The sequence below is a fragment of the Oncorhynchus tshawytscha genome, linkage group LG33 (assembly GCF_018296145.1).
Source record: "Oncorhynchus tshawytscha isolate Ot180627B linkage group LG33, Otsh_v2.0, whole genome shotgun sequence".
Lineage (NCBI taxonomy): Eukaryota > Metazoa > Chordata > Actinopteri > Salmoniformes > Salmonidae > Oncorhynchus > Oncorhynchus tshawytscha.
In genome coordinates this window covers 37,870,285-37,887,006 of record NC_056461.1, presented here as the reverse complement: position 1 = coordinate 37,887,006, position 16,722 = coordinate 37,870,285, and the positions used below count along the sequence as shown (strand labels likewise).

The 16,722-nt window shown below is 41.8% G+C and overlaps 2 protein-coding genes across 2 annotated transcripts in view; both read right to left on the bottom strand.

The window, feature by feature from the left end:
- Positions 1–144: 144 nt before the first annotated feature.
- Positions 145–4,072, bottom strand: LOC112231412. Its single transcript, XM_024398151.2, has 2 exons — positions 3,744–4,072; positions 145–2,314 (listed from the first exon to the last, which is right to left on the bottom strand). The coding sequence occupies exon 2, from the start codon at positions 2,310–2,312 to the stop codon at positions 1,419–1,421; it is 894 nt and encodes a 297-aa protein (XP_024253919.1). The 5' UTR covers positions 2,313–2,314; positions 3,744–4,072; the 3' UTR covers positions 145–1,418.
- A 7,238-nt stretch (positions 4,073–11,310) lies between these two features.
- The window catches only part of adamts2a (ADAM metallopeptidase with thrombospondin type 1 motif, 2a), an 82,263-nt gene continuing 76,851 nt past the window's right edge, over positions 11,311–16,722 (bottom strand). Inside the window, exons 19-22 of the mRNA XM_024396944.2 lie at positions 16,241–16,448; positions 15,875–16,004; positions 15,705–15,779; positions 11,311–13,318 (exon numbers count right to left, since the gene is read on the bottom strand). Of these exons, the coding sequence (XP_024252712.2) occupies positions 12,351–13,318; positions 15,705–15,779; positions 15,875–16,004; positions 16,241–16,448 (1,381 nt within the window). The 3' untranslated portion in view covers positions 11,311–12,350. The remainder of the gene's footprint in view (positions 13,319–15,704; positions 15,780–15,874; positions 16,005–16,240; positions 16,449–16,722) is intronic.

Sequence of the window (16,722 nt, the reverse complement as noted above, 5' to 3'; positions counted from 1 at the left end):
ATTTTTTTTGCAATGTCTTACAATCCAATGTGTGGAGACCAAAAGTGTTTTTTTCAACTTCAACTTATTTTAAGGAAAGATTGAGAATTATTTAAGAGAAGTGCAAAGGTCTATGTTTTGGAGCATATTGACAGACAATCACAGTCAGGGTGAAACACATAATTTATTAGATTACTGGTCAACAATGGAAAGAGGTACAAAAGCCGAACTATAAATGATCAAATAGTTTTTTTAACCAGACAAGTCAGTTAAAAACAAATTCTTATTTACAATGACGGCCTACCACCCCCGGCCAAACCCTCCCCTAACCCGAACAATGCTGGGCCAATTGTGCTCCTCCCTATGGGACTCCCGATCACGGGCCGGTTGTGACATAGCCTGGAAACAAACCCGGGTCTGTAGTGACACCTCTAGCACTGCAATACAGTGCCTTAGACAGCTGCGCCACTCGGGAGCATGATTGAACTCTCAACCATTTACAAGTCAATGATAATATTGTTGTCTTTCAATTGATATATTTTGCCAGACATTGTACAACATGGAGGACCATTAGAACACACAATCATAAAGTCAAATACAACAATCTCACATGCTGTTTCACTCAGTGGGAATTACAAGATATGATTGAAAATATCTGTACTATTTCATCATGGCTTTAGTAAGTGGAAGATTGAAATAGACTGCTCAGTTTTGCACACACCTACACCTACATTGTCATTGCATAACTCATATATCATACAGGGGAGAGGAAATCACAAGAAACATTTTCAGAACCACTGGGAATAATCTGAGTTTAAATACTCTGCTATAGGGAGCCTGAACTAGCTATAGGATCACATTTTCTTCAGTTCTGATTCTAACACTGTACCATTTCACTTGTTATGAAACTCTCAAATTAGAATGGTTTTCCTGTTTTAGCTGCCAACTGGGTTTGACCAGAGTTATCATTAGCAAAGAATGGAGTGCGATAGTTATGGAATCACTCACTCGCTACACAGGAAAGATTAGGATCCGTCATGTTTTTTAATGATAGGTCTTTGTACATAATCATAGAAAATTCAGCATCTTTTCCACATATCTTTATTCACCCAAATACTAGTCTTCCAAAATCCTGTCTCGTTCAACTACTGTAAGAAGCCTGGATTCCAGAGGCTACCCTAACGCTGATGTCTTCTATAGGCATGATCAACTTTCCACCGACTGTGATATTTTGTGAGGCATACGCTAGTTTACAATATGTCTTAAACTACAAACTGTAAAACGAAAAGGTCAGGCCTGAAAAGTCATTGAGGAGAAGATGTTGCAATATGGGCCTGCATTGTCCAAACATACCAATCAAGTGGGACGTATAGTACATCAAGGATCCATTATGTACAATACTCAGCAGGGCTTAACAGGGTTGTACCTGATCTATGTGTCTACATCTCTGCTATGGCAGGAAGCATGCACACCCTGACTCTGGCTTCTCTCCAGGCCGAGCGACAGTCAGCGATCCAGTGTGATACCATTGTGTGTTTGTCCATGTAGCGAGTGCACTTCCCCCTCCCACCAGCAGGGGCCCTGTCTGAGTCGTTCTGGAACCTCCAGGAGAGTGGGCTGGAGGCATCAGGTTTCTGCTGGTCTGATGAAGATGTCTGTGGTGGAGCAGGGTCAGGGTTTTTCTTCTCTTGGTCAGAGGGGTCCATCAGGCAGAGCTCAGGGCAGCTGCCTTTGTGCTGTGTCAGAGGCGCGGAACACATGCGTGGGAAACTGTCGGCGCGTAGCGGGGGTTGTGGTCGAAGCTGGGTCACACTCTCTCTCCCCTCACCCTTACAGCCCTGTGAGTCAGGGGCGCGACAGGCAGCTAAGAGGAGTGCCTCCCCATGACCGTAGATGAACTCTAGGGGGTCAGAGACACTGGGGAGAACCCTACTGGAGGTCTGACCTGAGCTGACATTCACCACTCTCTCTGGGCCACTACACTCACTTTGACTTTCCTCCTGCTCTAACTGTGTGTGGTGGCTGACGTTGGAAATCAGAGGCTGACAGAGTGGCACAGGGTCCCTCAGTCTGTGCAGCCTCAGGCAGGGCCTCAGAGAGGCCATCGATCCTACAGTGAGGATGTCACAGTCAGGTTGGGCCAGGGGGAAGGTTGGGCAGGCGAGCTGACAGATGGACAGGAAGTAGTCCTGGGTAGACAGAGAGGAGTGGACCTGGCCATGGGGAGGGAGGTGGAGGCTGTTGGCCTGGTTCATGTCCTGGACCAGCTCCTCATATCCCTCCCTGATGGTGGGTAGGCCCCTCTTAGCCAGGAGTCTGGAGCGGGGACGCATGCCTGGGAACAGGAGGGAGAGAGAGGCTGGTCAGATCAGTTTCTGGGAAGAGCCTCGGAATGATTGAGATATTTTGTTTTTGTAAAGCTTGGATTTGGTCAAATGTAAACAATGCCATGATAATTATGGCATGAATGATCAATTATCATCTAGTTAATTGAATAGAGGTTAAATTAAAATACAGGCAAAGTGTAACATGCGTTTTGAAAGTGCGTATGTGCAATCGTTTACAGGAAGATGTGCTGAGCCTGTCTCCATGGTAACCTCTCCCTCACCACATCTCAGGGTGTGCTCGTATTACAATGCAATAGGAGAGCAAAGTGGGCACACACATACACACGCACACATAGTCCACCCACCTAACAACAAAAATATATTCCCACACACAAATAAATAAGTAAGAACAAAAATTCAAAAATGAACTTTGGGTGGGCTTACACTACCACCTTTCCTTTTCTTGAGGGCAACATGACACAGCTCTCCATTTTAGGACCCATTATGCCACTCCCTCCCTATCCTCCTCATGTTGTCTCAGGAACAACTCATTATGTCTCAGAAACAACTCATTATGTCTCAGGAACAACTCATTATGTCTCAGAAACAACTCATTATGTCTCAGGAACAACTCATTATGTCTCAGGAACAACTCATTATGTCTCAGGAACAACTCATGTTGTCTCAGGAATAACTCATGTTGTCTCAGGAACAACTCATTATGTCTCAGAAACAACTCATTATGTCTCAGAAACAACTCATTATGTCTCAGAAACAACTCATTATGTCTCAGAAACAACTCATTATGTCTCAGGAACAACTCATTATGTCTCAGAAACAACTCATGTTGTCTCAGGAACAACTCATTATGTCTCAGAAACAACTCATTATGTCTCAGGAACAACTCATTATGTCTCAGAAACAACTCATTATGTCTCAGAAACAACTCATTATGTCTCAGAAACAACTCATTATGTCTCAGAAACAACTCATTATGTCTCAGGAACAACTCATTATGTCTCAGAAACAACTCATTATGTCTCAGGAACAACTCATTATGTCTCAGAATCAGTGGTCAAGAAGACAGACTGGAAAAGGAACAGCCAGCCAGTGTTAATAACCTACATTAGGCAGGGGACTGAGTGCATAACAAACCAAATCCCTATTACATAACCTCATCTCCAATGACGTACATCTGCTTTACAGATCCCACATACTTGAATGAATTACATTTTAAACGTGTATATATATAACAAAAATCCATAAAGCATCAGTGTGTCGATTTTAACAGAAGATTCCAGTGTAGTTATTGCTTGGCCATGCATGCTCTGATATAACCATTTCATTTCCTCAGTGTACGTACCATCGATTTGTATAGCTATCATTCCAGGGGGCTGGCTTTGCCTGTTCTATGTAGAATATAGCAGAGCTTCTTACCTGTGTCTTATCTGTCTTTCAGGTGGTGTCGTTTGCTCGTCTCCGTTGCCTGCTCTCACCCCTCTCTCCGCCTCTAGCCAAGCTGCCTCCAACCAACTGGTGATCTCCAACCAAGCTGCCTCTAGCCAAGCTGCCTCCAACCAACTGGTGATCTCCAACCAAGCTGCCTCTAGCCAAGCTGCCTCCAACCAACTGGTGATCTCCAACCAAGCTGCCTCTAGACAAGCTGCCTCCAACCAACTGGTGATCTCCAACCAAGCTGCCTCCAACCAACTGGTGATCTCCAATCTCTCCCCAGCTACAGCTACATCACAAAAATAATGACTTGTCCCCACCCCCTTTTCTCTCTCGCTTCCCTGCTCTCCCTCTCCTCCCTTGGCCAACTAAAAATAGCACCTCCATCCCATTCTGTGGCTGAGCATAATCATGTGCAAAATTGATTTTATGAATGTACAGTGTAGGAGAAACAAGGAGTGGGGGAGAGGAATAGAAAGAAGAAGAGGAGGTTAGACAAGGGAGGAAGAGGAGGAAAGAGGCTACATTTAGAGAGGAGGAGAGACATCATGAGGAGGATAGATATCATGAGGAGGAGAGATATTGTGAGGAGGAGAGGAGGAGAGATATCATGAGGAGGAGAGGAGAGATATTGTGAGGAGGAGAGGTTAATGGGCCCTAGCATTCAACACAGGGCAGAGATACAATATGGCTCAGCCCTATTCTACTGTTCTCCTACTCCATGTAGGAACAACATTACAGTCATTTAGCAGATGCTCTGATCCAGAGCAACTACCAACTGAGCCACAGTTGTGAAATATTATTATTCCACATAACTGTTTACATGAAGTCAAATCAGAAGAACACCTCCCTTAGCACCCATAGTTGCCATAGTTTCCTTATGATAAAGATGTCATAACAGAAACATTATTGAACATCTACTGAGCATTTACTGAACATCTACTGAACATCTATTGAACATCTACTGAACATGTACCGAACCACCTACCGAACATGTACTGAACCATCTAATGAACCATCTACTGATGATCTACTGAACATCTACTGAACATCTACTAAAACATCTACTAAAACATCTACTGAACATCTACTGAACATGTACTGAACATGTACTAAAACATCTACTAAAACATCTACTGAACATCTACTGAACATCTACTAAAACATCTACTGAACATCTACTGAACATCTACTGAACAACTACTGAACATCTACTAAAACATCTACTGAACATCTACTGAACATCTACTGAACATATACTAAAACATCTACTGAACATCTACTAAAACATCTACTGAACATCTACTGAACATCTACTGAACATCTACTAAAACATCTACTGAACATCTACTGAACATCTACTAAAACATCTACTGAACATCTACTGAACATCTACTAAAACATCTACTGAACATCTACTTGGGACTATCCAAGTAAAGGTTTACCAAACATCCCTGAAAGGGAATGTAACAGGCAAAATAAATATAGCAGTGAGACTCACCATAAACATGAATACAATAATTTTAGACTTGTAGACAGACAGCATAGGGTTGAAGATTAAGATTAAAATAACACCTGCTGGATGTCATGCTTTCCACAAACAAACACAACAAAATTCCATCAAAACTCTATACATAATTAGATACTATCCGCCGCCATTGTCGCAACCCCTATTACCAGCCTGTTCAACCTCACTTTCATATCGCCTGAGATCCCCAAGGATTGGAAAGCTGCCGCAGTCATCCCCCTCTTCAAAGGAGGAGACACCCTGGACCCAAACTGTTACAGACCTATATCCATCCTGCCCTGCCTATCTAAGGTCTTCGAAAGCCTAGTCAACAAACAGATCACTGACCATCTCGAATCCCACCGTACCTTCTCCGCTGTGCAATCTGGTTTCCGAGCCGGTCACGGGTGCACCTCAGCCACGCTCAAGGTACTAAACGATATCATAACCGCCATCGATAAAAGACAGTACTGTGCAGCCGTCTTCATCGACCTGGCCAAGGCTTTCGACTCTGTCAATCACCATATTCTTATCGGCAGACTCAGTAGCCTCGGTTTTTCTAATGACTGCCTTGCCTGGTTCACCAACTACTTTGCAGACAGAGTTCAGTGTGTCAAATCGGAGGGCATGTTGTCCGGTCCTCTGGCAGTCTCTATGGGGGTGCCACAGGGTTCAATTCTCGGGCCGACTCTTTTCTCTGTATATATCAATGATGTTGCTCTTGCTGCGGGCGATTCCCTGATCCACCTCTACGCAGACGACACCATTCTGTATACTTCTGGCCCTTCCTTGGACACTGTGCTATCTAACCTCCAAACGAGCTTCAATGCCATACAACACTCCTTCCGTGGCCTCCAACTGCTCTTAAACGCGAGTAAAACCAAATGCATGCTTTTCAACCGTTCGCTGCCTGCACCCGCACGCCCGACGACCATCACCACCCTGGATGGTTCCGACCTAGAATATGTGGACATCTATAAGTACCTAGGTGTCTGGCTAGACTGTAAACTCTCATTCCAGACTCAAATCAAACATTGAGGTCAGGTGATTATGGAGGCCAGGGCATCTGATGCATCACTTCATCACTAACCTTCTTGGTCACATAGCCCTTACACAGCCTGGAGGTGAGTTGGGTCATTGTCCTGTTGAAAAACAAATGATAGTCCCAAGAAGCGAAAACCAGATGGGATGGCATATCGCTGCAGAATGCTGTGGTAGCCATGCTGGTTAAGTGTGCCTTGAATTCTAAATACATCACAGACAGTGTCACCAGCAAAGCACCCCACACCATCACACCTCCTCCTACAAGCTTCATGGTGGGAACCACACATGCAGTGATAATCTGATCACCTACTCTGCATCTCACAAAGACGGGGCGGTTGGAACCAAAAATCTCAAATTTGGACTCAAAAGACCAAAGGACAGATTTCCACCGGTCTGAAGTCCATTGCATGTTTCTTGGCAAGTCTCTTCACCTTATTGACCGGTAGTGTAAGTATTCAGACCCTTTGCTATGAGACTCAATGTTAATAAACAAACGCCAATGTTAATAAACAATGTACATTTTAATGAACACTGTAGAGCCTCAAAACACTGTTAAAACTATAACGTTGATATCATGGATGGTCAGTCCTTGCATCCATAGCTCGGCCTAAGAATTTTAGAGTGGTTACATTTCTCCAAGGCAAACCCTGAGCTTTTTACCAAAACAGGGGCGGGGTGTACACTTTGTTATTGTTGAAATTAAGGATTCTAGCTTTAACACCTGAACATTATTCACTTGTGAAAGTCTCCTTACTTTAGTGTACATATTCAAAAGCATTTACCATCAATTTCCGTGTTAAATTATTAACGGGTTCATACTAAAAGCATGTCAAAACAGTCCGTCTGAGGAGAGGAAGCAAAGTCACCGAAATCATTAAAGTTGCAGTACTGCTTCCTATCCAAACTGGGAACACATACTGAATTATTCAAGTTATGATTCTACAGATAAATCATACTTGATTTATATTCCATAATGTTTTGTGGATACATATTGGGACACACCATAAACATTTTCCTTACTCATCAAGAACAATGAAGAATTTTCCACAGAAAAAAGGGAAGCCATTATTGACAATGAATGTGAGGATGGAACAAAATGTAACGGCGTTCGTCTGTTGAAGGAGAGTCGGACCAAAATGCAGCGTGGTGGTTACTCATGTTCTTTAATGAAAAAATAGCGATACATGAAATAACTAAATAAATACAAAAACAACAAACGAAACGTGAAAACCTAATTACAGCCTATCTGGTGAACACTACACAGAGACAGGAACAATCACCCACAAAAGACACAGTGAAACCCAGGCTACCTAAATATGGTTCCCAATCAGAGACAACGAGAATCACCTGACTCTGATTGAGAACCGCCTCAGGCAGCCAAGCCTATGCTAGACACACCCCTAATCAGCCACAATCCCAATGCCTACAAAAACCCCAATACGACAACACAATAAACCCATGTCACACCCTGGCCTGAACAAATAATTAAAGAAAACACAAAATACTAAGACCAAGGCGTGACACAAAATAGAATTCTAGGCCTGGCCAATGTGATCCTTCAGTCTCTATTTCACAGACAGTCTGGTAGATGAATACCCCGGCCTGCACAGCATTTTGTAGAAGAAGGATGAAAATGTCAACCAGTTGTAACACTTAGATAATTGGACATCAGCTCACAAACAGCAATGCAAACAACAACACAAACAACAACACAAATCAAATTAAATCAAATTTGTTTATAAAGCCCTTCTTACATCAGCTGATATCTCAGCTGATGTAGAGAAACCCAGCCTAAAACCCCAAACAGCAAGCAACGCAGGTGTAGAAGCACGGTGGCTAGGAAAACCTCCCTAGAAAGGCCAGAACCTAGGAAGAAACCTAGAGAGGAACAAGGCTATGAGGGGTGGTCAGTCCTCTTCTGGCTGTGCCGGGTGGAGATTATAACAGAACATGGCCAAGATGTTCAAATGTTCATAGATGACCAGCAGGGTCAAATAATAATAATCACAGTGGCTGTCGAGGGTGCAACAGGTCAGCACCTCAGGAGTAAATGTCAGTTGGATTTCATAGCCGATCATTCAGAGTATCTCTACCGCTCCTGCTGTCTCTAGAGAGTTGAAAACAGCAGGTCTGGGACAGGTAGCACATCCGGTGTACAGGTCAGGGTTCCATAGCCGCAGGCAGAACAGTTGAAACTGGAGCAGCAGCACGGCCAGGTGGACTAGGGACAGCAAGGAGTCATCAGGCCAGGGAGTCCTGAGGCATGGTCCTAGGGCTCAGGTCCCCCGAGAGAGTGAAAGAAAGAAAGAAAGAAAGAAAGAAAGAAAGAAAGGAAGAAAGAAAGAAAGAAAGAAAGAAAGAAAGAGAGAAAGAAAGAAAGAGAGAAAGAAAGAAAGAGAGAATTAGAGAGAGCATACTTAAATTCACACAGGACACCGGATAAGACAGGAGAAATTCTCCAGATATAACAAACTGACCCTAGCCCCCGACACATAAACTACTGCAGCATAAATACTGGAGGCTGAGACAGGAGGGGTCGGGAGACACTGTGGCGCCATCCGATGATACCCCCTGACAGGGCCAAACAGGCAGGATATAACGCCACCCACTTTGCCAAAGCACAGCCCCCACACCACTAGAGGGATATCTTCAACCACCAACTTACTAAGACAAGGCCGATATAGCCCACAAAGATCTCCGCCACGGCACAGCCCAAGGGGGGGGCGCCAACCCAGACAGGAAGATCACGTCAGTGACTCAACCCACTCAAGTGACGCACCCCTGCTAGGGACGGCATGAAAGAGCACCAGTAAGCCAGTGACTCAACCCCTGTAATAGGGTTAGAGGCAGAGAATCCCAGTGGAGAGAGGGGAACTGGCCAGGCAGAGACAGCAAGGGCGGTTCGTTGCTCCAGTGCCTTTCCGTTCACCTCCACACTTCTGGGCCAGTCTACACTCAATCATAGGACCTACTGAAGAGATGAGTCTTCAATAAAGACTTAAAGGATGAGACAGAGTCTGCGTCTCTCACATGGGTAGGCAGACCATTCCATAAAAATGAAGCTCTTTTGGAGAAAGCCCTGCCTCCAGCTGTTTGCTCACAAACAACAACACCAACATCAATGCAAACAACAACCAACACAAACACATGGCTGGATCCGTCTGAAACACAAAACAATCCACATAGTTACACATAATAGCCCATATAAAATCTTTTAAACAAATTCTTCACATTCTCTTCAGAAATGGAAAAGTGAATGCAAAGTTCAAAATAATTATAATGACAGGGGGTTCATGTTCATCTGTTGAGAGTAAGGCTATAATAAAGAACTTAAACTTTCCATGTGTAGCCTATATTATTATTATTACTATTATTATTATTATTATTATTAGATTCATTATTATTATTATTATATGTATTACTATATTTATTATTATATTTATTACGATATGTATTACTATTATTATTATTATATTTATTATTATATGTATTACTATTATTATTATTATATTTATTATTATATGTATTACTATTATTATTATTTATTTATTATATTATTATTATATGTATTACTATTATTATTATTATATTTATTACTATTATTATTATATGTATTACTATTATTATTATTATATTTATTATTATATGTATTACTATTATTATTATTAGAATCATTATTATTATTATTAGATTCATTATTATTATTATATGTATTACTATTATTATTATTATATTTATTATTATATGTATTACTATTATTATTATTAGAATCATTATTATTATTATTAGATTTATTACTATTATTATTATATTTATCACTATTGTTATTATTATATTAATTATTATTATTACATTAATTATTATTATTAGATTCATTATTATTATTAGATGTATTACTATTATTATTATTATATTCATTACTATTATTATTATATGTTTTACTATTATTATTATTATATGTATTATTTATATAATTATATTTATTATTATTATAAATATATGTATTATTTATATAATTATATTTATTATTATAATTATATGTATTATTATTATTATATGTATTATTTATATAATTATATTTATTATTATTATAATTATATGTATTATTATTATTATTACTATTCTCTAAATTATTATATTTATTATTTTCTCCCCAATTGGTAGTTACAGTCTTGTCCCATCGCAGCAACTCCTATACGGACTCAGAAGAGGCGAAGGTTGAGAGCCATGTGACCTCCGAAACAAGACCCTGCCAAGCCGCACTGCTTCCTGACACACTGCTCGCTTAACCCGTAAGCCAGCCGCACCAATGTGTCGGAGGAAACGCCATACAACTGGCGACCACAGGCACCCGACCCGCCACAAGGAGTCGCTAGAGCGCGACGGGACAAGGACATCACAGCCAGCCAAACCCTCCCCTAACCCGGGCGATGCTGGGCCAATTGTGTGCCGCCTTATGGGTCTCCCGGTCAAGGCCGGCTGTGACACAGCCTGGGAAACGAACCCGGGTCTGTAGTGGCGCCTCAAGCACTGTGATGCAGTACCTTAGTCCGCTGCGCAACTTTAGAATTCCCTATTATTATAATTACAATTATTATATTTATAATTATTATATTTATAATATTTTATTTATCATTATTATATTAATAATGATGATATTTATAATTATGATATATTTATTATTATATTTATAATTAATACTATTATTGTTATAATTGTCCTATACAATATATTACCTACATCATGAAATATCTACTACTAGATGAACATCAGTCATTTAGTGCCACCCTGTGGACACCATGTTGTTCACTATCATAGACAGTCTAGTTCTCCACTGCACATCATTACCACTGAGGAAGCTAGGGATGGTTTGCTGTTGCAGGCCTACCCTACATTACTGAAAATAGATTTAATTGAATTCATTTTGTAATCTTCATTATGTGTATATAACTTGTTTTAACATTCTCAACACAGTTCAAAAGTCAAAGGAGGACAACAGTATTATTTTTCAAATGCAGTTTTATTAAATGATCAGATTATCAGGCATGAAAACGTACAGCTTATGTTGTTTCCATTTACCAATGTGTTAGAATACTTCATAGTGATTGTATGGCTGCTGGTCCTATGAGCACATGCCTCATGCACCTGCATGTGAAAAGCATAAATCATTTAACAGACAGCTCAATAAATATTACAAATGAAATGTGAGTCATATTTACATTTTGCCTTGGACATCATGTGCTGTGTGTTGGTATTGAAAGGGTGGAATGTACAGATAGTGTAAGCTAGCCTTATACAGTTTGGATATGATTATGGTTTCAATAGGGTGTATACCATTACTATAATAGTATTCAAAGTTAAAAACTATTAAAAACAAATATACAAAAATGTATTCACAAACCATTTTTGAACCTGCTACTGACAACAGCGACTTCCTTCCTTATCACAAGTGCTGTTAAATAATGTTAAGTAATGTATAAATTGTTTACAATCTAAACAAATAAACATATATGTATTGACATCAAAGCATAAAAAACTATTCAATTTATCTTTATTACCAAGCAGCGAGTACAAATGTGCAATTAACGCTCAAGAGAGTGGATTTACAGAAAACTAGTTAGTATTCATTTCTCAATTGTGTCAGTTTTGTACGTTTTCTTTCATTTCTATCCCCTTTCCTCATTGGATAACAAAGCAAAGCAGGCCCAATTCCCATCTTTAAGATAACCAATACATTTTTACATGATCGACAGGCTCTGGACTGGAATGAGTGGTTTCATTATAGCAGGATTATGTCACACATTGGTTGCAGGTAGTCTAGCGGTTAAGAGCGTTGTGCCAGTAACTGAAAGGTTGCTGGTTTGAATCCCCGGCCGGCTAGGTGAAAAATCTGTTGATGTGTCCTTGAGCAAGGCACTTAACCCTAATTGCTCTGGATAAGAGTGTCTGTAAAATGTCTAATGCAACATTCAACAGGAAAATCTCCGTAGCATAGCTTTGGGATGTGCTAAAGACTAAGGGAATCAAAGGTCGCCTGACTATCAAGGTCCCGGTTCTCTTTTTGCTCGTTTGAGGAGTAAGTCTTGCCTCCTTTTCTCAGCTAGGAGCTCTTGTATTCTTTTGTTCCGTGTCATTTCTCGGAATGGAGGCCGTCTTCTAGGAACAAAGTGGTTTTGAGAGACATCATTGTCTACACCAACGATCCTGTACGGCACCTCCAGCCAGTTGTTCTCTCTCTTGTCCTCTGTCCTGTGGGGGGGTATGGTGGAGAGCATGCTTATCACACTGACCCTACGCTGCGTTGGAATGGTTTTCCATCTCTTGTCTACTTTAGGTCTGGAAGTGAATGGAGCTAGGGTTGTCCAGGACTTCCTCTCAATAACATCAACCCAAGCTGTGGTGGACGTGATGGATTTGGGAACATTTGTAGTTCTGAGAGTCGATGGGCCCTGACTGGTGGGGACTGTGGTGGGTTCTGTGGTGGATTGAATGGTGATGCTGGGATCTGTGGTCTCCTCAGTGGTGGTGGGGAGAGATGTAGGACTCCTGGAGGTAACCAAAGGGGTGGTTGTTCTTCTGGGGCGTCTGCTGGTTAATACAGGGATGGTGGTAGGGCTATATTTTTTCGCTGTGTTGTGCTCGTTGGTTTTGGTTGTATATTCCTCATAATCGTCATAGTCGACATAAGCAAAGTCAGTGGTATAAAGCTCGGTGGAGGGTTTGGGTGTGAGGGTTGTTGTGGGGGTTGTTGAGAAGGAGCGATTGGTGGGGGTGGGAGCAGGTAGTGTGGTGTACCTCCAGGGCCCAGTGGTGAAGGTCTGGCCCGTACTGGTGAAGGTCTGGCCCGTACTGGTGAAGGTCTGGCCCGTACTGGTGAAGGTCTGGCCCGTACTGGTGAAGTTTCCCTCGCTGCAGGACTTGCAGCACATCTGTCTGTACCCACGGTTGGAGCAATACCTGTTCAGCACCTCCATACGACAGAACGCTGACCTATCTCCCTTACACTGCCCTGAAACACAAAGCAACACACATCTCAGAAACAAAACCCAACCTCTTATGATAAACAAATCAACCATAAATCTATCCCAAAGACAGGGACAGCGAGAAAGTCACAGCTAAGTCTACTGTGACTGAGAGAAAGCAGAAAGGGCCAAGATGCTTTGTTTATCATGCTGAATCAGATGCAAAGATATGAACGGTAAGATAGAGTCGCTCAACATCGTACTATTCATCACTCGACATTGTAACAATGTGAGCTGAGAGTCGGGAAGCAAGTTCAGTGAGTGAGTGTTTTAATAAATAAACAACATAACACAAAACAAGAAACACGAACAACACACAGACTTAACACTGGAACAGAAACAATAACGCCTGGGGAAGGAACCAAAGGGAGTGACATATATAGGGAAGGTAATCAGGGAGGTGATGGGAGTCCAGGTGAGTCTGATGACGCGCACGTGCGCGTAACGATGGTGACAGGTGTGCGCCATAACGAGCAGCCTGGTGACCTAGAGGCCGGAGAGGGAGCACATGTGACAAACATCATACTATTCATCACTCAACATCAGACTATTCATCACTCTAGGTGTATAATCTGTCAGACATAAAGTTGAATAATTATATATTGACAGTTTTATTTGTTGGGTTTGGACTGTACTGCTGAAATGAATGAGTAACCAAAGTCATACGATCCACTCTCCCTGTCATATACGTGAACACTGTCTATTCAGTAGAGACAGTTAACAGTTTGGTCAACAACTACATAACATCAGTACGCCAAAACAGATTAACAATAACTGATATACTGTACACAATGGTGATCAAGTGAAACAATAAAGATGTCCTATTTGTGTAAAAGGAACAGCACATTTAGTATCTCTTGATACGCTTAAAAATACTTAATCCAGTACCTCTGATAAAAATCATTTTGGCCCAATATATAGTAAGGAACACATCTGTTCAGGCCTTAGCTACAAGTTGGCTGGTAAAAGCATACAATTCATTGTTGTCACCAAGTTGGGAAACTAAAAGTCATAAATGCTACTGAATATAGGCAAAAATAATTGTATATATTGTAGATACTCCCAAGTCGCAGTTTAAATCTGGTTGACACATTGTTTTCCCCACAGCTGCCAGAATTGAGCTACATTGATACAATCATGATACAATTACAATCAATGACAATCACTGTTTTGTACATGAAGGTGCTGAGAATCCATTTTGTTGTAAACATCAAGTTATCTTTTCTTCCTCAGGAAGCTTCTCCTATTCCTTATCACTCTGATAAACAAGAAAAAAGCCATTATGTCTTCATTTCTCCCAAAAGCCTAATATAAGGCAAAGCTATTTCCCAGATGTTTATGACAAAATGACTGCATGAGGTATCAGAACATCTTTTTCACTAACTAACGCCTTACAATGCTACACAAACACACAAGCATATTTAGATAAATAAGGACACATTTTAGTGTCCACTGTCTACCGCACAAAATGCATTGAGAGTAAAATTCACATTCCTTTGTGAAAGTCAGAATAAACCATACTCACCTTCGCATAAACATTCTGCTCTGGTTACTTATATTAATAATATATATATTAATATATATTCACTTAAATATTTAGGTAGAATGGATACAAAAACACACATACGCTAACCGTCAGTAATAGAGAGGCATATAGTAACTCACACCTTATTTCTGTGGAACTATTTACATTGATAATTGTGTATGCATACTGTATGACAATAAAACTTTATTGTCCATTTTACAGCGAACAATGGACATGTGTCTTCTGCTCCGTTCTCAATGCCCCTCAGACACCAGTTACTGAGTCAGCTTCACCTTTGTGTTAACAGCCACGGAAGAAAGGTTTCTCCCAAAACAAATCCCCTGCTTCTTGTTATCAAATCCACTGCGTATCTCCATATTCACTTCCCTTGAGTTTCCCAGGTTCAAACCCAATAACACGTAGCCAGTGAGCAACTCCGTATACAGAGGCTAGGCCATGACTATAGTCTCAGAGGCTCACAGCCAGGACTTAATAAAGCCTTATCAGGGATCGAACTTCCATTTCTTTCTTCAGCGAGGATTTCAAGGCCAGCTCTACAGCCTACAGTACAGTCAAACCCCTGAAGGAGAGAGTGTGCGCTGTGCGTGTGAGAGAAAGAGCCAGAGAGACAGAGACCGCAGCACAGGAAATCTCCCGTTCTCAGCCAGGCAGAGAAGCCACAGACAGGCAGGCATCCTCCAGTGTAGAGGAGTAGAGGAGAAGAGGAGGAGAGAGACACTATCAGGGCATTCTTCCCTGCAGAGAGAGGCAGAGAGAGAAGGGTAGAGCCCAGGTGAGCAGAGGCATGCAGCGGACTCCTCGCTCCGAGCTATAGAGGGGATGTTTACTTGAGGAGATCTTGGGAGCAGCGAGTTCTGGGTTGGCCCGCGACAGCCACTGGATCAAAGCGTTTCTTCCGTCCCCTGAGAACAAAACAAACAAGGAGATGATGTGAAAATCTATTTATATTGTTATGTACTTGAGTTCAATAAGTTAGGCTTTCTGATTGGACAGTCACCTGTGCAGGGGACTAGCTGGCAGGTTCTGAGTGTGATGGGTTTGGTCTCCACGCAGAGTCCCACTGAGTTATCAGAACTGTTGCACAGAACCTGCCGCTCCTGGGTCCCGTTGCCACACGTCACCGAACACTAAATAAAAACCACACACACACCAACACTAAATAAAACACACACACACACACACACACACACACACACACACACACACACACACACACACACACACACACACACACACACACACACACACACACACACACACACACCTCTGAGTTGTTCAAGATTTCATGGAAACAGGTGTTTGCATGGAATGCTGTCAGTAATGGTGGAGAAATATTCACATTTGGCTTTCAACAACGACCTACCTGGGACCAGGGTCCTACTTCCCACTTGGCAAAGCAGAGCTGGCGATTGCAGGGTCGCCGTCCCTCTGGCCTGTCATCATTACAGTACTTGCTGTGGATGGTACGTTGGTCACCGCCGGCGATGGGCTGCAGACAGAGGACAGAGCGGGTCTGGTAGCCAGTCTTCCCACAGGATGAACTACACTCCTGCCAGTCCCCAGTGATCCAACTGGAGATTAGAGAAGACAGACACATCACCATACAGGAGGAGTGGGAATAGAATGACTTACTGAGAAACAACAGGAATATTAACAGTTTATATACAGAATTAGTAATACAATAGTTACATAGAATATTCACACACACACACACACACACACACACACACACACACACACACACACACACACACACACACACACACACACACACACACACAGACACACACACACACACACACACACACAGACACATAGACACACACACACACAGAGACACACTGA

What these genes read in the sequence shown, in the direction of transcription:
- LOC112231412 (XM_024398151.2), bottom strand. Translation starts at nt 2,312, where the DNA reads ATGCGTCCCCGCTCCAGACTCCTGGCTAAGAGGGGCCTACCCACCATC.